General features: G+C 58.7%; 1 protein-coding gene across 3 annotated transcripts in view; it reads right to left on the reverse strand.

The window, feature by feature from the left end:
* The window catches only part of LOC137674621 (ankyrin repeat and fibronectin type-III domain-containing protein 1-like), a 262,483-nt gene that overhangs the window by 43,080 nt on the left and 205,568 nt on the right, over positions 1-13,835 (reverse strand). For 2 of the 3 annotated variants that reach the window (XM_068420106.1, XM_068420107.1), the window contains one exon: positions 326-454. The exons of the other annotated variant lie outside the window; for it this stretch is intronic. In XM_068420106.1, the coding sequence (XP_068276207.1) occupies positions 326-454 (129 nt within the window). The remainder of the gene's footprint in view (positions 1-325; positions 455-13,835) is intronic. 3 annotated transcript variants of the gene reach the window in all.

Consider the following 13,835-nt stretch of genomic DNA (forward strand, 5'->3'; position numbering starts at 1 on the left):
TGCTGGAGGTCGTGCTCTCACGTGCTCCAGCCCAGCAGACGCGCATGTCCACATCCCATATAAGCCCTGAAAGATCCTCATGGCTCAGTTCTGGGGTGTCCTTCAGCGCCCCAAGGAAGGAGCTGCCTGGGGCTCCCCGCTGCTCCCTGCGCCAGGGCGAGGGGGGATGTTGTGGCTCGATACCCTGGGGGAGCTTGTGCAGCAGACGGAGGGGTTTGAAGGGGTGTTGTTGTTGGACAGGGACAGAGAGTGGCAGCGGTGGGGACAGGAGGGGGACTGGAGAGGCAGGAGCTCCTTTCTCCCAGCCCTGTCCTGCAGCTCTTACCATTCAATGCTCAGAGACCTGGGCCGGAAGGCAGACAGCTCGGCCGAGGCATACTCAGCTTTCCTTCTCTTCTCCTGCTTCTGCTTAACCGACAAGCGGTGGGCAAACCTAGAGAGGCTGCTTTCCGACCTGGGGAAGGGGAGAGGAAAGGCGTTAATGTCACTGAAACACCTTGGCTCCCAGCGGCAGGTCCACGGGCACAAAGCCAGGTGATGCTCTGGAAAGGAGGGGGGTCCCAGAGGGCCAGTGGCACCAGGACAGGGTGGCACCAGCTTTGGGGGGGAAGGAGCAGAGCAGCAGTAGGTTTAGCATTGCTTCAGCAAGCCAGGACCAGCACAGGTCCACGGTGTGCTGTTAGCAAAACTGCAGCTGAGAGCTTGGCAGGCTGAGTTAGTGCTGGGTCCTGCTCCCCGCTGCAGCAAAATCACCTCCCTAGGTCGCATGCTCCTGCCCAAAAGCCAACCCGTGATGGCCAACGCTGGAGAAACGCCGGCTGCTTCTGCTTCTTGCAGTGCCTGCGCGAGAGGGGTTGGGCAGCCAGGGAAGCATCAGCAGAGAGAAGCAAAGCAGACCTCTGCCACGGCCACACGCTCCTTCAGAGCAGCCCCAGAGCCCCTGGGGACTCCCAGCCAGGGCTCTCAAACACTGTTTGGGGCTGACCTGGAAATCAGCCCACGTCAGAGGTGTTTCAGAGGAGGCAACAGAAACACCTGCGAGCAAATGGGCTCAGCAGCAAGACCCGTCTGCACGGACAAAGCCCCTTCCCCCTGGGTGGGATGCTCCAGCGTTGCTCCCAGCTCCTGGGACCAGGGCGAAGAGCGTGGCCCTGGAGTCTGCACACCCCGCTCCACCCCGGCTCTCTCCAGAAGAGAACTGCTGTCACGAGGCACAACCGCACCATCTCCAAGCCCGATGGCACGCAGAAAGCCGGCGCTGAGGTTTGCTTGGGAGGCGCCTGCCCCGCAGAGCCCCACAGCCTCTGCTTTCCTCTGCAGCACGTGGAGACCCCGGTCTCAGTTGAACGTGGCATCCGATTCACCAGGAGCAAGGGAGGAGCAGCCTGGGGAGCTGGGCCACCTCAACCTGGGGACATGACCAGGCTGGTGGCACTGGTACCCTGCCACGCACATCGGCACGGCCGCTGCCTCTCCTCCTCCTTCGGTCCTGCTCTGGCATGACCTGCTCCCACCGCTCAGCCAGCCTCGGGCTGGGCAGGGAAGGAGACAGGAGCGATTTGACAGAGGTCCCAGGGGACGAGGGACAGACTCGGGGGTGACTTTGAACCGACACACATGCTAAAGCCGATCCTCCTCACTTCTCAAGTCCTGATCGGCTTCAATCAAACAAAATATCTCCAAAAAAAGAAAGAAAAAAAGAAGGTATTTCTCAGAAACAAGAACTCCCCGCCTTTCCTCACAATAATTAAGCCAACCACGACCAGCTAACAGTTTTTTTCCTGATACATTTTAAACGCAGACATCTTCAATTCATTAACTCTGGTTATTGATTTATTTTTCAGCTTATGAATAGCTGTTGCTGGGGACGGAGTGGAGACAGCTTTCTGGAGAAGGCTCTCGTCTCTCCCATCACCGCCGGGAAAGAGTCGCTTAGACCTTCCAGGGTCATTCTTTACATTCTTGAGACGAAATACTACTTTGATGTAAAGGATGAGGTTTGCCTTGAAAGAAACCCAACGAGAAACCCAAAGCCCAGCGTTCCCCCGCTCGCAGCCGGAGGAAGAGGCGTTCAAAGAGCAGCGATCCAGGCGCCTCGTGAAAGCCCATCGAGCAGAGCCCCGCGCTAACGCCATCCCCACCACCTCACCTCCCCTTTGATCTGCCGGCAAAGCTGGGCTGTAATGAAGAAGGTCCCAGTTTAGGGAGGTGTGGACACTGATGGCTGATGCTCTGCAGCAGCCCCCGGTGCAGTGTGGGGCGAGCAGGGTGCAGGGCTGACCCAGGGATGGGGCTGGGTGGTGGGAACGGGTGCTGCTTGGCTTCCTGTAGCCCCTCCTCAGTGGCTGTCCCCGCTGCAGCAGCCCTAACGCTGCCCAGCTTTCCACCTCCTCGGGAGGCTCCTGCCACCCTGCAGGGCTGAGGGCTCCATCCCCAGGTGCCAGGACGCTGGGGATGTCGATCTCATGAGATTTGGGGACTGCGTGGAGTACGCTGTCCTGCTTGCTATGCTCATCCCATCCCCACCACGCTCCCTGCACCATTACAGCCACCCCTCCCAAACGGATCCCCAGCAGGGATAAAGGGCTGGGAAATCCCAAACCACCTGCACGGATGCAAGGCGGCGGTTGCCCCCCGTGACAAACAAGTGCCTCTGTCATGCCGGTACGTGCCTGTTACGATCAACACCACCGCGACAGTTACACACACAGGAGGTTTACTCGGACGCATCCACCTGCCCCAAGCAGGGAAGGAGCAGCCGCTGGATAGAGCCAACAGCATCCGACGAGAAGAGCTGGCGGGGGGGAAACAGGGCGACGTGCCGACAGGGCTCAACATGAAGGAGCGTCAGTCCGGAGGGGCAGGGACAGCACAGGCGAGGTGTGCTGGTGGGGCCAGAGAAACCACCCAGTGCTTGGGGACACGTGGCCTCACCATCACTCCTGCCCCCTCCCACAGCACGGCATCACACAAGCGAGGTGACCAAGAACCTTGAGATGCTGGGTGCTGCCTTCACCCTCCAGACCGACCTTCCAGCCAAGCAGTTGCCCAGTCAGGTTAAGGGAGACGGCTGTGACCGCTCTGACGGGCCAGCACCTCGAGAGCTCTCAGCAGCTCCTCCAGCCCTCAGCTGGAACCAGCCTCCTCTCACCTCTGCCAGACCCAAAAGCTCCAGCAGGAGCATCACTAATTAGAAAGCCAGGAGCACATTCCAGTCTCATCTGGCTATTTATATGGTGCTGCTTTACATAAACTGTGCTGCAGAAGAGGGAATGAATCATACCTGCTCTGCCGGGGCTGCACGCAGGCGAACGCAGCCTGACGCTGGCAGCCTGCTCTGCCCCGCTCCCCTCATCCCACCAAGGCCCTGCTTGGGGGGCAGCTTCCCTGAGCTCCTCGTGCTGGGGCTGCTCCGGTCCCCCGAGGCTGGGATGCTCCTGGGGTCAGGATGGTCCCGCAGCGGCGCTGGGCATCGTGCCCGGGGTCTGTGCTCTGCAGGTGGCAGCGGCAGTGAGCCTCTAACACAGGAGGGGGATGCTGCTGGGACCACACTTTTACATCCCAGGTGCTTTCCAAACACTAACAGTCCCTTAAGAAAGATCAACATTAGGAATCTTAAGGTAATGGCAGGGAAACTGAGGCAGGGAGAGGCCGTGTGAGCAAGGCACGTTCCCTATGGCTGTCGGCATCCATCCTCTGGTGCGCTTCACTGATGGGCAAGATTTTTGTGCCTTCTCCCATCAGTACTAGCACGTCCGACACCACAAGTGCCAGTCTGGGGAACAGGCAGCCCCAGAGAGCCACTGCTGCTTCATCCCAGCCACGGGACGGGGACAAGGCCAGCACCGCTCCCCCCACTCCGCCCGCGGCATGCGAGTGCTCACGGTTCAGCCCAGGCAGGACTTGGGGTGACCTGCCCACCCCACCATAAGAAGTAGCATCTCTGCAGCAGCTCAGCGTCGGCACTGCTGGGGCCTGGGGGACCCAGCCTGCTGTGCCGGCACCCACCGCGGCTCCCCGGCTGTCCCCGCACACGCCGCCGAGGAGACACGCAGGGAAAACCATCGATTGAAACATCAACCGCAGCGCTGGGAAGAATCGTCTCCTGACAACCAGCGAAGGTTGTTCAGCTACTGTGCTGGATCATAAATCACACCTCTCCAACTTGCCATCTGTCAGCCAGATTACACATGTTCAGAGCCCCGTGGCAGCGTCTCAGGCAGAACGCAGCATCTTTTCCCCAGAAATAACCATCAGCCCTGGAGACTCTTGCAGCGATGCCCATCCTCAGCCCTTCCCTCCAAACCTCCCGGCAGAGCAGAGCTGGCACTGCCGGCGAGGCAGGAATGCCACTGCCAGTGGGGCACGGGGACACAAAGCCCACGTGTGACATCGCCCCCAGAAAACCCACCGCTGCACACGCACAGGAGGGTGGCAGGACCCGGCACGGCAAACACCCCCCTGCCATCAGCCGCAGCACCCAGCCCTCGCCGCGGGCACGGAGCGGGCAGGGGTGGCCAGAGCCAGACGGAGATGGGGACCGTGCTGTCCCCAGCCTGATGGCACCCAGGGTGTTCAAGCAGAACAAGCGGAGGGTGCCCAGAGCAGCCCTCGGACCCTCGCTGCCGGCACAGCCCGGCCCGGCCAACGGGGAGGACCCAGCACAGCTCCCACGCCAACTGCGCTGCCCCAACGTGCCACCTAACGCTACCCTGATGCCCATCCCTTCCCCAGGCATGTTTTTTGGGGGGTCATGGGTGACTGCTGAAGCCCCTGGCTCGCTGGGCAGGCAGAGCAGAGACACGTCGGGCTGGCAGCCTGGCCCCATCCTGCCCACAGCTCGCCAAGCCGTCACAGGACGCAGCATCTCGACACAGAAATCCTCTCAGCTGCCCTTGCGGATGAGGACAAGGGACCGAAGCGCCGCCCTCCACCCCCTCGCTGGCCGGGCAGGCGGCTGAGCAATGACATTGCCCAAAGCTGACTTAGCACAGAAACACACGGGGACTTCTTCGGTGCATCCCTCCGGCCTCACCAGCCGTGCACAGGCACGAACTGGGCTGGGAGGTCTGTGACGCCTCACCGCCACATTCCCCACGCCATGCCACAACTGGAAAGCCATCACGAGCAAAATCCCTGTCCCCTCGGCTCCGTGGCCCTCCCTCTCCCCTGCGGTGGCCCTCGGAGGGACCTCATGGGCTGCCTCTACCAAAAGCAGCGCGTTTGCAGCCATCAGCGCGAGCGTGTGCCTGCAGGAGCCCGGGTGCTTGTGCGGCGTCTCACCCAGCCGCCGGCACTGCAAGAGCCAGCCAAGAGCAGCAGGGCACACCGTGGGGCACGGTCACATCTGACACCGGTGTGGGATGACCGAGGTCACAAGGCAGTGCCAGTGCGGGAACTGGCACGGGACTGGCAATGCTCCCGCTCCGCCAAAGCCGTTGCCACTGCAAGGGCATGAGCCATCCATCCCACAGAGACAGAGACATCGTAGCCCAGGTAGGGATAACTCCCACTTGTTGCACTCCCTTGCCTGAGACTCAGGAGCCGGCACGTGCTTGTACGTGGCTCTGAACTCACCCAGCTCCTGGCAGGCAGCTGCCAGGCTCCTGAACCAGCCCAGGCACGCAGAAGTGCCAGGAGGAGCTGTGCAGTGGCTGTGGGCAGCCCAGGCACTTGGCAGCAGGCAAACAGGCAGCATTTTCCTGTGGTCCTCCCTTTGGGAGCAGGCATTGTAAAACCAGCTCTTGAGCTGGGTTTATCCCCAACGGGCATCCCGGCCGCAGCCTGACCTCGAGGCTGGGGCAGGGAAATCCTGTGGTGAGGGAGCGGGACGCAGGGCAAGCGGGGCTGAGAGCGAGCACAGCTCGCTGCAGCTCCTGGGTGCGTTTTATTAGAATAAAATAGAGGAAAAATAATTGAAGCTGGAAAGGTGCCTCCCGAGCAGGCAGCAGCCTTTGGGGAGAGAGAGCCTTCGCGAAGGGAACGTGCACGGCCGTGCGCACGCAGCCAGCCTCCGGGCAAGCGTTGCCCGCGACCGCCGTGCCAGCAAACCCCGCTCACCGGTCCGTTGCAGCGGCACGCTTCGAGCACCCACCGTGGCTGCGTGTCCCCAAAGCAGCAGCTGGGGACAGGACCCCCGGTGAGCCGGGCACAGCTGCAGCGTGCCGTGCCATGCCAGGGAAAGACGCACAAGCGATGCTCACTCACCTGCGCAGCCCCTGCTCCCTTCCCTCCGGGCTCTGCCGGTCGCCCGCCGCCGCCGGAGGAGCAGCTCATCCGAGAGCGGCTCTTTGGCAGAGCCCCCGTCCCCTCGATGCACACAGCCGCGGGCACGCTCCCATCCCGGTCGGGACCCCCTGCTCCCACCCGTGCTGCCCGTCCTCCTCAGCCGCCACCTCCGCTTCCCTCACCCATCACCTCAGGTTTCTCGCTCGCTTCTGTGCTTGGCTCTTTTTTTTTTTTTCTTTTCTTTTTTTTTCTCTCCCCAATCTTGTTTCTATAGAAACGAGATTAGCAGAGGGGGAAATAAAACAGCCCCATGTGACTCAGATTCCGACACCGAAGAATCTCCCGGTCGTGCTCGTTGGGGCTTTACATAACCACGAGTCTGCGCGGGCTCAGCCGAGGGGGACCGGGCTCAGACGGGGGGGAATGGGCTCAGCTGGGGACCCGGGCCTGGACCGGGGGACTGGGCTCAGCCAAGGGAACCAGGGTCAGCCAAGGAGGACCAGGCTCAGTCAAGAGGATTAGGCTTGGTCTAGGGGACAGGGCTAACCAAGGGGGATCACTAGGCAGAAGGCAGCAATGCCTCGGGCTCCCTTCTGGGGTCTGCCAGGACCCCACTGCTGGCTTTGGGCTTTCTGTGGCACTCCTGATGCCACCAAGCCCCACTGGCATCCACAGAGGACATCGCAAGCCCCTGTCACCCTAGACGGCCCTGCTTCACTAGCTGTTCCTACTGAGAAGGGGAGGAAGCAGTCAGTGATGCTGAAAATTGCCCCGACTCCCACCAAAACTTCTGGGGTCCCCCAACAAGCTTCGGAGAAGGAAGCCCTGAGAGCCACCCCCCGCTGCCAGGCTGTCCTGCCCCTGCCCTCACCACACAGGAAAGCAGTTTTGGCCACTGGTCTCCGATCTCCATGGGCTCATGGGTGACAATGCAGGGAACCTGGTGAGCTGCAGATAGCCACACTCCTCACATTCCTCCTCCTCAATCTCCTAAATCCATGAGGTATGTCCAGGCTTGGGGCGCACAAGCCATGGACTGAGCTCTTCCACCACTGTTTTGGGTCACTGGGTGACAGGCACAGGACACTGCCCACAGGCACTTCCCAAGCCCAGGTGAATGCTGCACACTTTAGCTACAGGCAAGCAGTGGGTGAGAAGCACCAGAGACCCCCTGACCAGAGCCTGCCCTCAGTGCGTTCCCTGAGCTCAAAGACAGACGCTGACTGCACATGACCATCACGCCTGCCAAGGTTGCCCACCCAGGGCTTCTGCTGATGAACCCCCACGTCTGTATGGGACACTGCCCTTCTGTCGCACCTCTGGGGGCTCAGCCCCCACTCCCCAGACTGGAAATGGGAAGCTTGAGTGATGTCCTGCCAGAACACACCAGTTCAACCCAAACAGCAGCGAGGTGCCTTCCCCAAGGCAGCGGCACAGGAGCTTGGCCGGGCCTGCCCTCCGTACGGCCAGGCGGCAGAGAGCATCTCGGGGGGCTTGGTCCCTCCCCCGAAGGGCAGGGCATCGGCTCCATGCAGGGAGAGGAACTCATCGACAGTTTCTCCGAGTCCCTGGGTTTCCTTCGGGACTTCAGCATCCCACTTCTGGTGCTGACTCAGCCGTGATTAGTTCGTGAGCTCTGATGCCGTTACAGCCCCAGGGCTGCCTGCAGGCTGTTACATTAGGAAATCTCTCCCCCGATGAATGGCACATCAGTGGCACAGGCGCTGGTTTACCTCCGTGACAAGCTCAGGACAGATTCGACAGCGTGACAGAGTGGCTGTGGGCAGCCATGGTGATGAATTCAGCCATATCCACCCAGTCAAACTTTTCCATGTGTTACCGTGCCCAGCTTGTGAGTTATGTGAGGTGCCAAGGTTGGGTGACGCTGTGGAGAAGTCAAAGGCTTTGGCACCACTAAGGGGATGAGCTCTGCTGGTGTGCTGGCTCACCCACCTGCCCGGGATGGGTCTGCACAAGCTACACCAGCCAGTCTGGTGGGACCGAGTGAAGCTGGTGATGCCTGTTTTGACCCAATGAGGGGTTGCTGCAAGGGGAGAACAGCCAGCCAGTGTGCTGAGGCTTCCCGAGGCTGGAGAGAGGGACAGTGGGGACGCTGCAGATGGGGAAAGAGGGGCAGGAGATGCAGAAGATGGTAAAGAAAGAAACTAGAGATCTCAACAAGTGGGAACAAAGAGACAGCTCTGGGTCGTGATGCTGCAGCTCAAGAGGGGATGCCATATTTCACAGAATCACAGAATCAACCAGGTTGGAAGAGCCCTCTGGGATCATCGAGTCCAACCATTGCCCTGACACCACCCTGTCAACTGGACCAGGGCACTAAGTGCCATGTCCAGGCTTTTCTTAAACCCCTCCAGAGATGGTGACTCCGCCACCTCCCTGGGCAGCCCCTTCCAATGGCTAATGACCCTTGCTGAGAAGAAATGCTTCCTAATGTCCAACCTGAACCTCCCCTGGCGAAGCTTGAGGCTGTGTCCTCTTGTCCTGTCGCTGGTTGCCTGGGAGAAGAGGCAAACTCCCACTCCACTACCACCTCCTTTCAGGTAGTTGTAGACCTTGAACTGTTCTTCCTGATGCCACAGCACACACGAACACGAGCCGTCTCTTGGTTGATGAGTGCCCTAAAGCCGTAAGGGAGAGATGGGCCAGAGCTGCAAAACCCCGACAACCACAGCCCAGGGCAGCCCTGCGTTGGTGGCACAGCACGCCCAGCTGGCCACGGTGACTGGGGGCTCAGGGAAGGGACTTTGTGGCAGCAAATCTCTCAGTGGTCACCAACATTTGCCACATATTGAGGGGCATAAGCCGTGCTTAAAGACAGTCGATGAGTGCTGCTTTGCCAGGCCAGGCTCTCCAGAAGCCTGGCAGATGCAGGCACCTAGACTGACACCGGCTGGCTTCCCTGGAGAGGACCATGTTGGACTCCGTAGGACCTGGCTCTGCAGCAAGGAGCCAGGCAGAGCAGACAGGATCCTCTATTTAAAGTATGATAACAGGGTCACAAAAAACTTCCGTCAGCAAAACCACTTCGGTACGTCCAGCTAATTATAGTTGGCATTATCAGGCTGCATCACAATTAGCGAGGTAGTGGCTGGTCTCTATTTCTGAGAGGCAGGTGTACCCAAGGATGAAAGGAGAAGGGAAGCAGGGGGAGAAGGACAGAGATACCTCACGGGTGCATTTAAAAAAGCAGCGCAGCTGTTTCCAAGCGCCGTGGAAAAGCAGGTTTTAGACGGAGGGTGTTTATAAAGGCAGACAAGGAAAGAAACCCAACACATCCCTTCAGCACAGCCACCCTCGGCAGGCTCCTGACCCTGCTGCCCACCCTGCCGGCGAGCTCTGCCAGCACCCTTCAGGTGTGCTCCGAGGTCCCACCACACCTCCTGGGTCCCGTGCCCCCGTGCAGAACCTCAGGCTGACTTTTATGAGCTATTTAGAAGCCAGATTAAAGCAGCATCCAGGAAGAAACCCAACCTCACAGCCTACTTGCATTTCCCAAAGCCTATCCCTGTTGGCCTGTCCAGGATTCAGTACCGAGCCAGTCGCTTCACGACAGCAGAGGCAAATGAAAGCAGCAACAATCCCTGGAAATGGATGGCATTTTCAGAACTTTTTTTTCTTGTTTTCTTTGAAAACCAGAGTTTTGTCAAACTTACAGCATTTGCTTCAAAAGAATTTGACGCTTATCCAAGCAGAAGGAACCATCTGATGAGTCCCAAATTAAAATGTTCCTTTGTTTTGGCTTTCAAACATTGTATTTTAATACCAATGTACACTCCGAACGGAAGGTAAATTTGCATGTCCTTCCCCTAAAAATTCTCTGCCAAAACAATGATTTTATTCATTTGCATTTTGACAATAATAACTGTCCCCACCTCTGACCAACAGCTGTCCCTGCAGAACAGAAATGCTGGGCACGCGCGCCCACAGCCTGGTGCGTCACGCTGCGCCCTGCAGCCCCCTGGCATGTCCGTGATATTGGGGGGGCCGGGAACTGCACTGGCATCATCTTCCTCCCAGGGCATCATCATCACCCATGGGCACGCACAATGGGAACCCATCCCTACATGGGTACGAGCCAGGAAGCACCCCACGGGCAGGCTCAGCAAGGAGGCAGTGGGACATGCTGCCGAGAGACCTCGCACCCAGCGATATGAACGTGGCCCGTGAACGGGGCTGCAGGACTTCGGAAGAGGTGGGATCCTGAGGATAAGGTTGACGAGAAGCTCACCATGAGCCGGCAACGTGCGCTGGCAGCCCAGAAAGCCAACCGTGTCCTGGGCTGCATCCCCAGCAGCGTGGCCAGCAGGGCGAGGGAGGGGATTCTGCCCCTCTGCTCTGCTCCCGTGAGACCCCCCCTGCAGTGCTGCGTCCAGCTCTGGGGGCCCAACAGAAGAAGGACACGGAGCTGTTGGAGCGAGTCCAGAGGAGGCCACGGAGATGCTCAGAGGGCTGGAGCCCCTCTGCTCTGGAGATAGGCTGAGAGAGCTGGGGCTGTTCAGCCTGGAGAAGAGAAGGCTCCAGGGAGACCTTCTAGCACCTTCCAGTACCTGAAGGGGCTACAGGAAAGCTGGAGAGGGGCTTTTTACAAGGGCATGGAGTGACAGGACAAGGGGGAACGGTTTGAAACTGAAAGAGGGGAGATTGGGATGAGATATTGGGAAGAAATTCTTTGGTGTGAGGGTGGTGAGACCCTGGCCCAGGTTGCCCAGAGAAGCTGTGGCTGCCCCCTCCCTGGCAGTGTTCAAGGCCAGGTTGGATGGGGCTTGGAGCAACCTGGTCTGGTGGAAGGTGTCCCTGCCCGTGGCAGGGGGGTTGGAACAAGATGGTCTTTAAGGTCCCTTCCAACCCAAACCTGTCTGTGATTCTGTGACAACATAAGATGATCAGGAAGTTTCCTCCCTCTCCAGACTCTAAGCAGTATTTGGGCTGGGATCTCCATGCCTGCCACCTTGTCACACTAAGATCCCATTAACTCCGTTTGATGCTGTAAAACAGCTTAAAAGAACACGTAAGCAAAGATCTTTTTCTGACTCCCTACCATAAACCATATCATTGACGAGCACCATTTCATGAATGGCATCACCAACATGCTTCACCCTCAAAATTAGCTTAATCTACTTTAAAAACAGAAGTCCAACCACCTACAGACAACAACTAAATAAAACCTACAAAATAAAATGGGCAAAAATTCCTTTCCTTGAGCAAAATCCCCATCACCTGGCTTATTTTTAAGGATGCTCCCATTTCCCTTTACTATGGTTTTTAATGAAGATATCGCTCCTTCCTGAGCAGCAGGACAGAGGGTTTGGGCTCTTCCGACCGTGTTGCGTGAGCGTACATCTGCCAAGGCAGAGAAACATGCAGACTTGCTCCCTTCTTGCTGGGGATGGGAGAGCTCCACATACAGCCCTGGCAGCTAGTTTGCAGAATTTCCCCCCTAGCAATTAAAACTTTTATTCTACTTAAAAAGATACCAGGGAAAATAAAGAAAAAAAAAAAGAGAACAGGACAAAACCCAACAACTCTCTTCCCTTGCACGCAACCTGCATGGATGGGTGAGCAGGGCTCAGCCCTCCCAGGACCTTCATCTTCCTCCACTCGCTCTGGCTGTCGCTTGGACTGAGCCCACACATGGTGAGGCACCGCCATGCCGTCCTGGCATCCCTGCCGTGCCGTGCCATCCTGATCTGCCCCAGCAGCTGTGACTTCAGACTGATCCCCCTTCGCAGGGGACAAGACAAGCTGCCCCAAGGGGACATGTCATTGTTTAGGCTGAGCGCTCGCACCAGAGCCAGCTCGTGTTTTCAATGGCCCCACGTCCAACGCCGCGCGCAGCAATGGAAAAGCTTGTTATTCTGGGCTGCCAGTCGGCCGGGCTGGGCCAAGTGCAGGAGAGGAGTGATGTGGTTAACGCAAGCTGGCCACAGAGCCTCCATGGTTTCCTTCCTGGGCTGGCACCCACCTTCTCCAGCGGACCACACCGCCTGCCACCACCGCTCGCCATCAGGACCACACCGCCTGCCACCATCGCTTGCTGTTGGGACCACACCACCTGCCACCACTGCTCGCTGTCAGGACCACACCGCCTGCCACCATCGCTTGCTGTTGGGACCACACCTTCTGCCACCATCACTCCCTGTTGGGGCCACACCGCCTGCCACCACCGCTCGCTGCTGGGACCACACCGCCTGCCACCATCGCTTGCTGTTGGGACCACACCTTCTGCCACCATCACTCCCTGTTGGGGCCACACCGCCTGCCACCATCGCTTGCTGTTGGGACCACACCTTCTGCCACCATCGCTTGCTGTTGGGACCACACCTTCTGCCACCACCGCTCGCTGTCAGGACAGGCAGGTGCCAGGAGCCGTGTGTGCACGTGGGCGTGCTTGTGCGTGCACGTGTGCTTGTGCATGGTGCTCCAGGGAGGGATGGGAGAGGGGTGGCAGGGGTAAGCCCAGACCCCAGAGGCACCAGGACACCCACCCAGAAACTGCCCCCCAGCAGCATCCCGCTGGCCTCGCTGCTCAGGGACGGCGCAGAGCAGGGCCAGGACGTGTCCATGGGGACAGGCACAGCCTAACCCACGCCTGTGCTGCCTCCTGCAAGAGCTGGGGGGTTGGTGGTGTTGGTGGTCGCCAAAGGGCACCCAGCACCTCTGTGTTTCATTCACAACGCTCCTCAAACTGGTAAAGTAGCACCTATAGAAGAAATACTTATTAAAACCCAACCCATGGAGGATCCTGGGCTTTTTCTTTTTTTTTTTCAACCAACCAAAGAGAAAAAGGAGTAAGCCAAAATGCCACGAGTCTGACCATAAAGTACAATGCTGATGTTCACCAGCACCAAATGGGAAAAACTCATGCAAGTATTTTTGCAGCCAGAGCAATGCCATAAAAGTTACACACAGCTCTGTTCTACCCCCTGCATTGCCTCTCCTACAGAAAGTAAGTGGTTATTAGGGGCAGCCGGGCCCACACCACGGACCCTGCTCTGCTCCCAGCACCCTCTGCACGGTCCCAGGACGGGCAGCAGGAAGATGTGGAGCTGTGGGGGCACCCGTGGGACGTGGGCACAGCAGGCACTGTCCCCTGAGGTTTCGCCTGGCCCAGGGACTCATCGGCCCTGGGGGTTAGGAGATGGGGACCCACCAGGTCACAGTTAAAACCACATCTCTCCATGCTAAAGGAAAATGGCCAGCAGGGCGAGGGAGGGGATTCTGCCCCTCTGCTCCACTCTCGGGAGACCCCCCCTGCAGTGCTGCGTCCAGCTCTGGGGCCCCCAACAGAAGGACACGGAGCTGTTGGAGCGAGTCCAGAGGAGGCTACGAAGATGCTCAGAGGGCTGGAGCCCCTCTGCTCTGGAGACAGGCTGAGAGAGCTGGGGCTGTTCAGCCTGGAGAAGACAAGGCTCTGGGGAGACCTTCGAGCACCTTCCAGTACCCAAAGGGGATACAGGAAAGCTGCAGAGGGGCTTTTTACAAGGGCATGGAGTGACAGGATGAGGGGGAACGGTTTTAAACTGAAAGAGGGGAGATTGAGATGAGATCTGAGGAAGAAATTCTTTGCTGTGAGGGTGGTGAGACCC

The sequence above is a fragment of the Nyctibius grandis genome, chromosome 30 (genome assembly GCF_013368605.1).
Source record: "Nyctibius grandis isolate bNycGra1 chromosome 30, bNycGra1.pri, whole genome shotgun sequence".
Classification (NCBI taxonomy): Eukaryota; Metazoa; Chordata; class Aves; order Nyctibiiformes; family Nyctibiidae; genus Nyctibius; species Nyctibius grandis.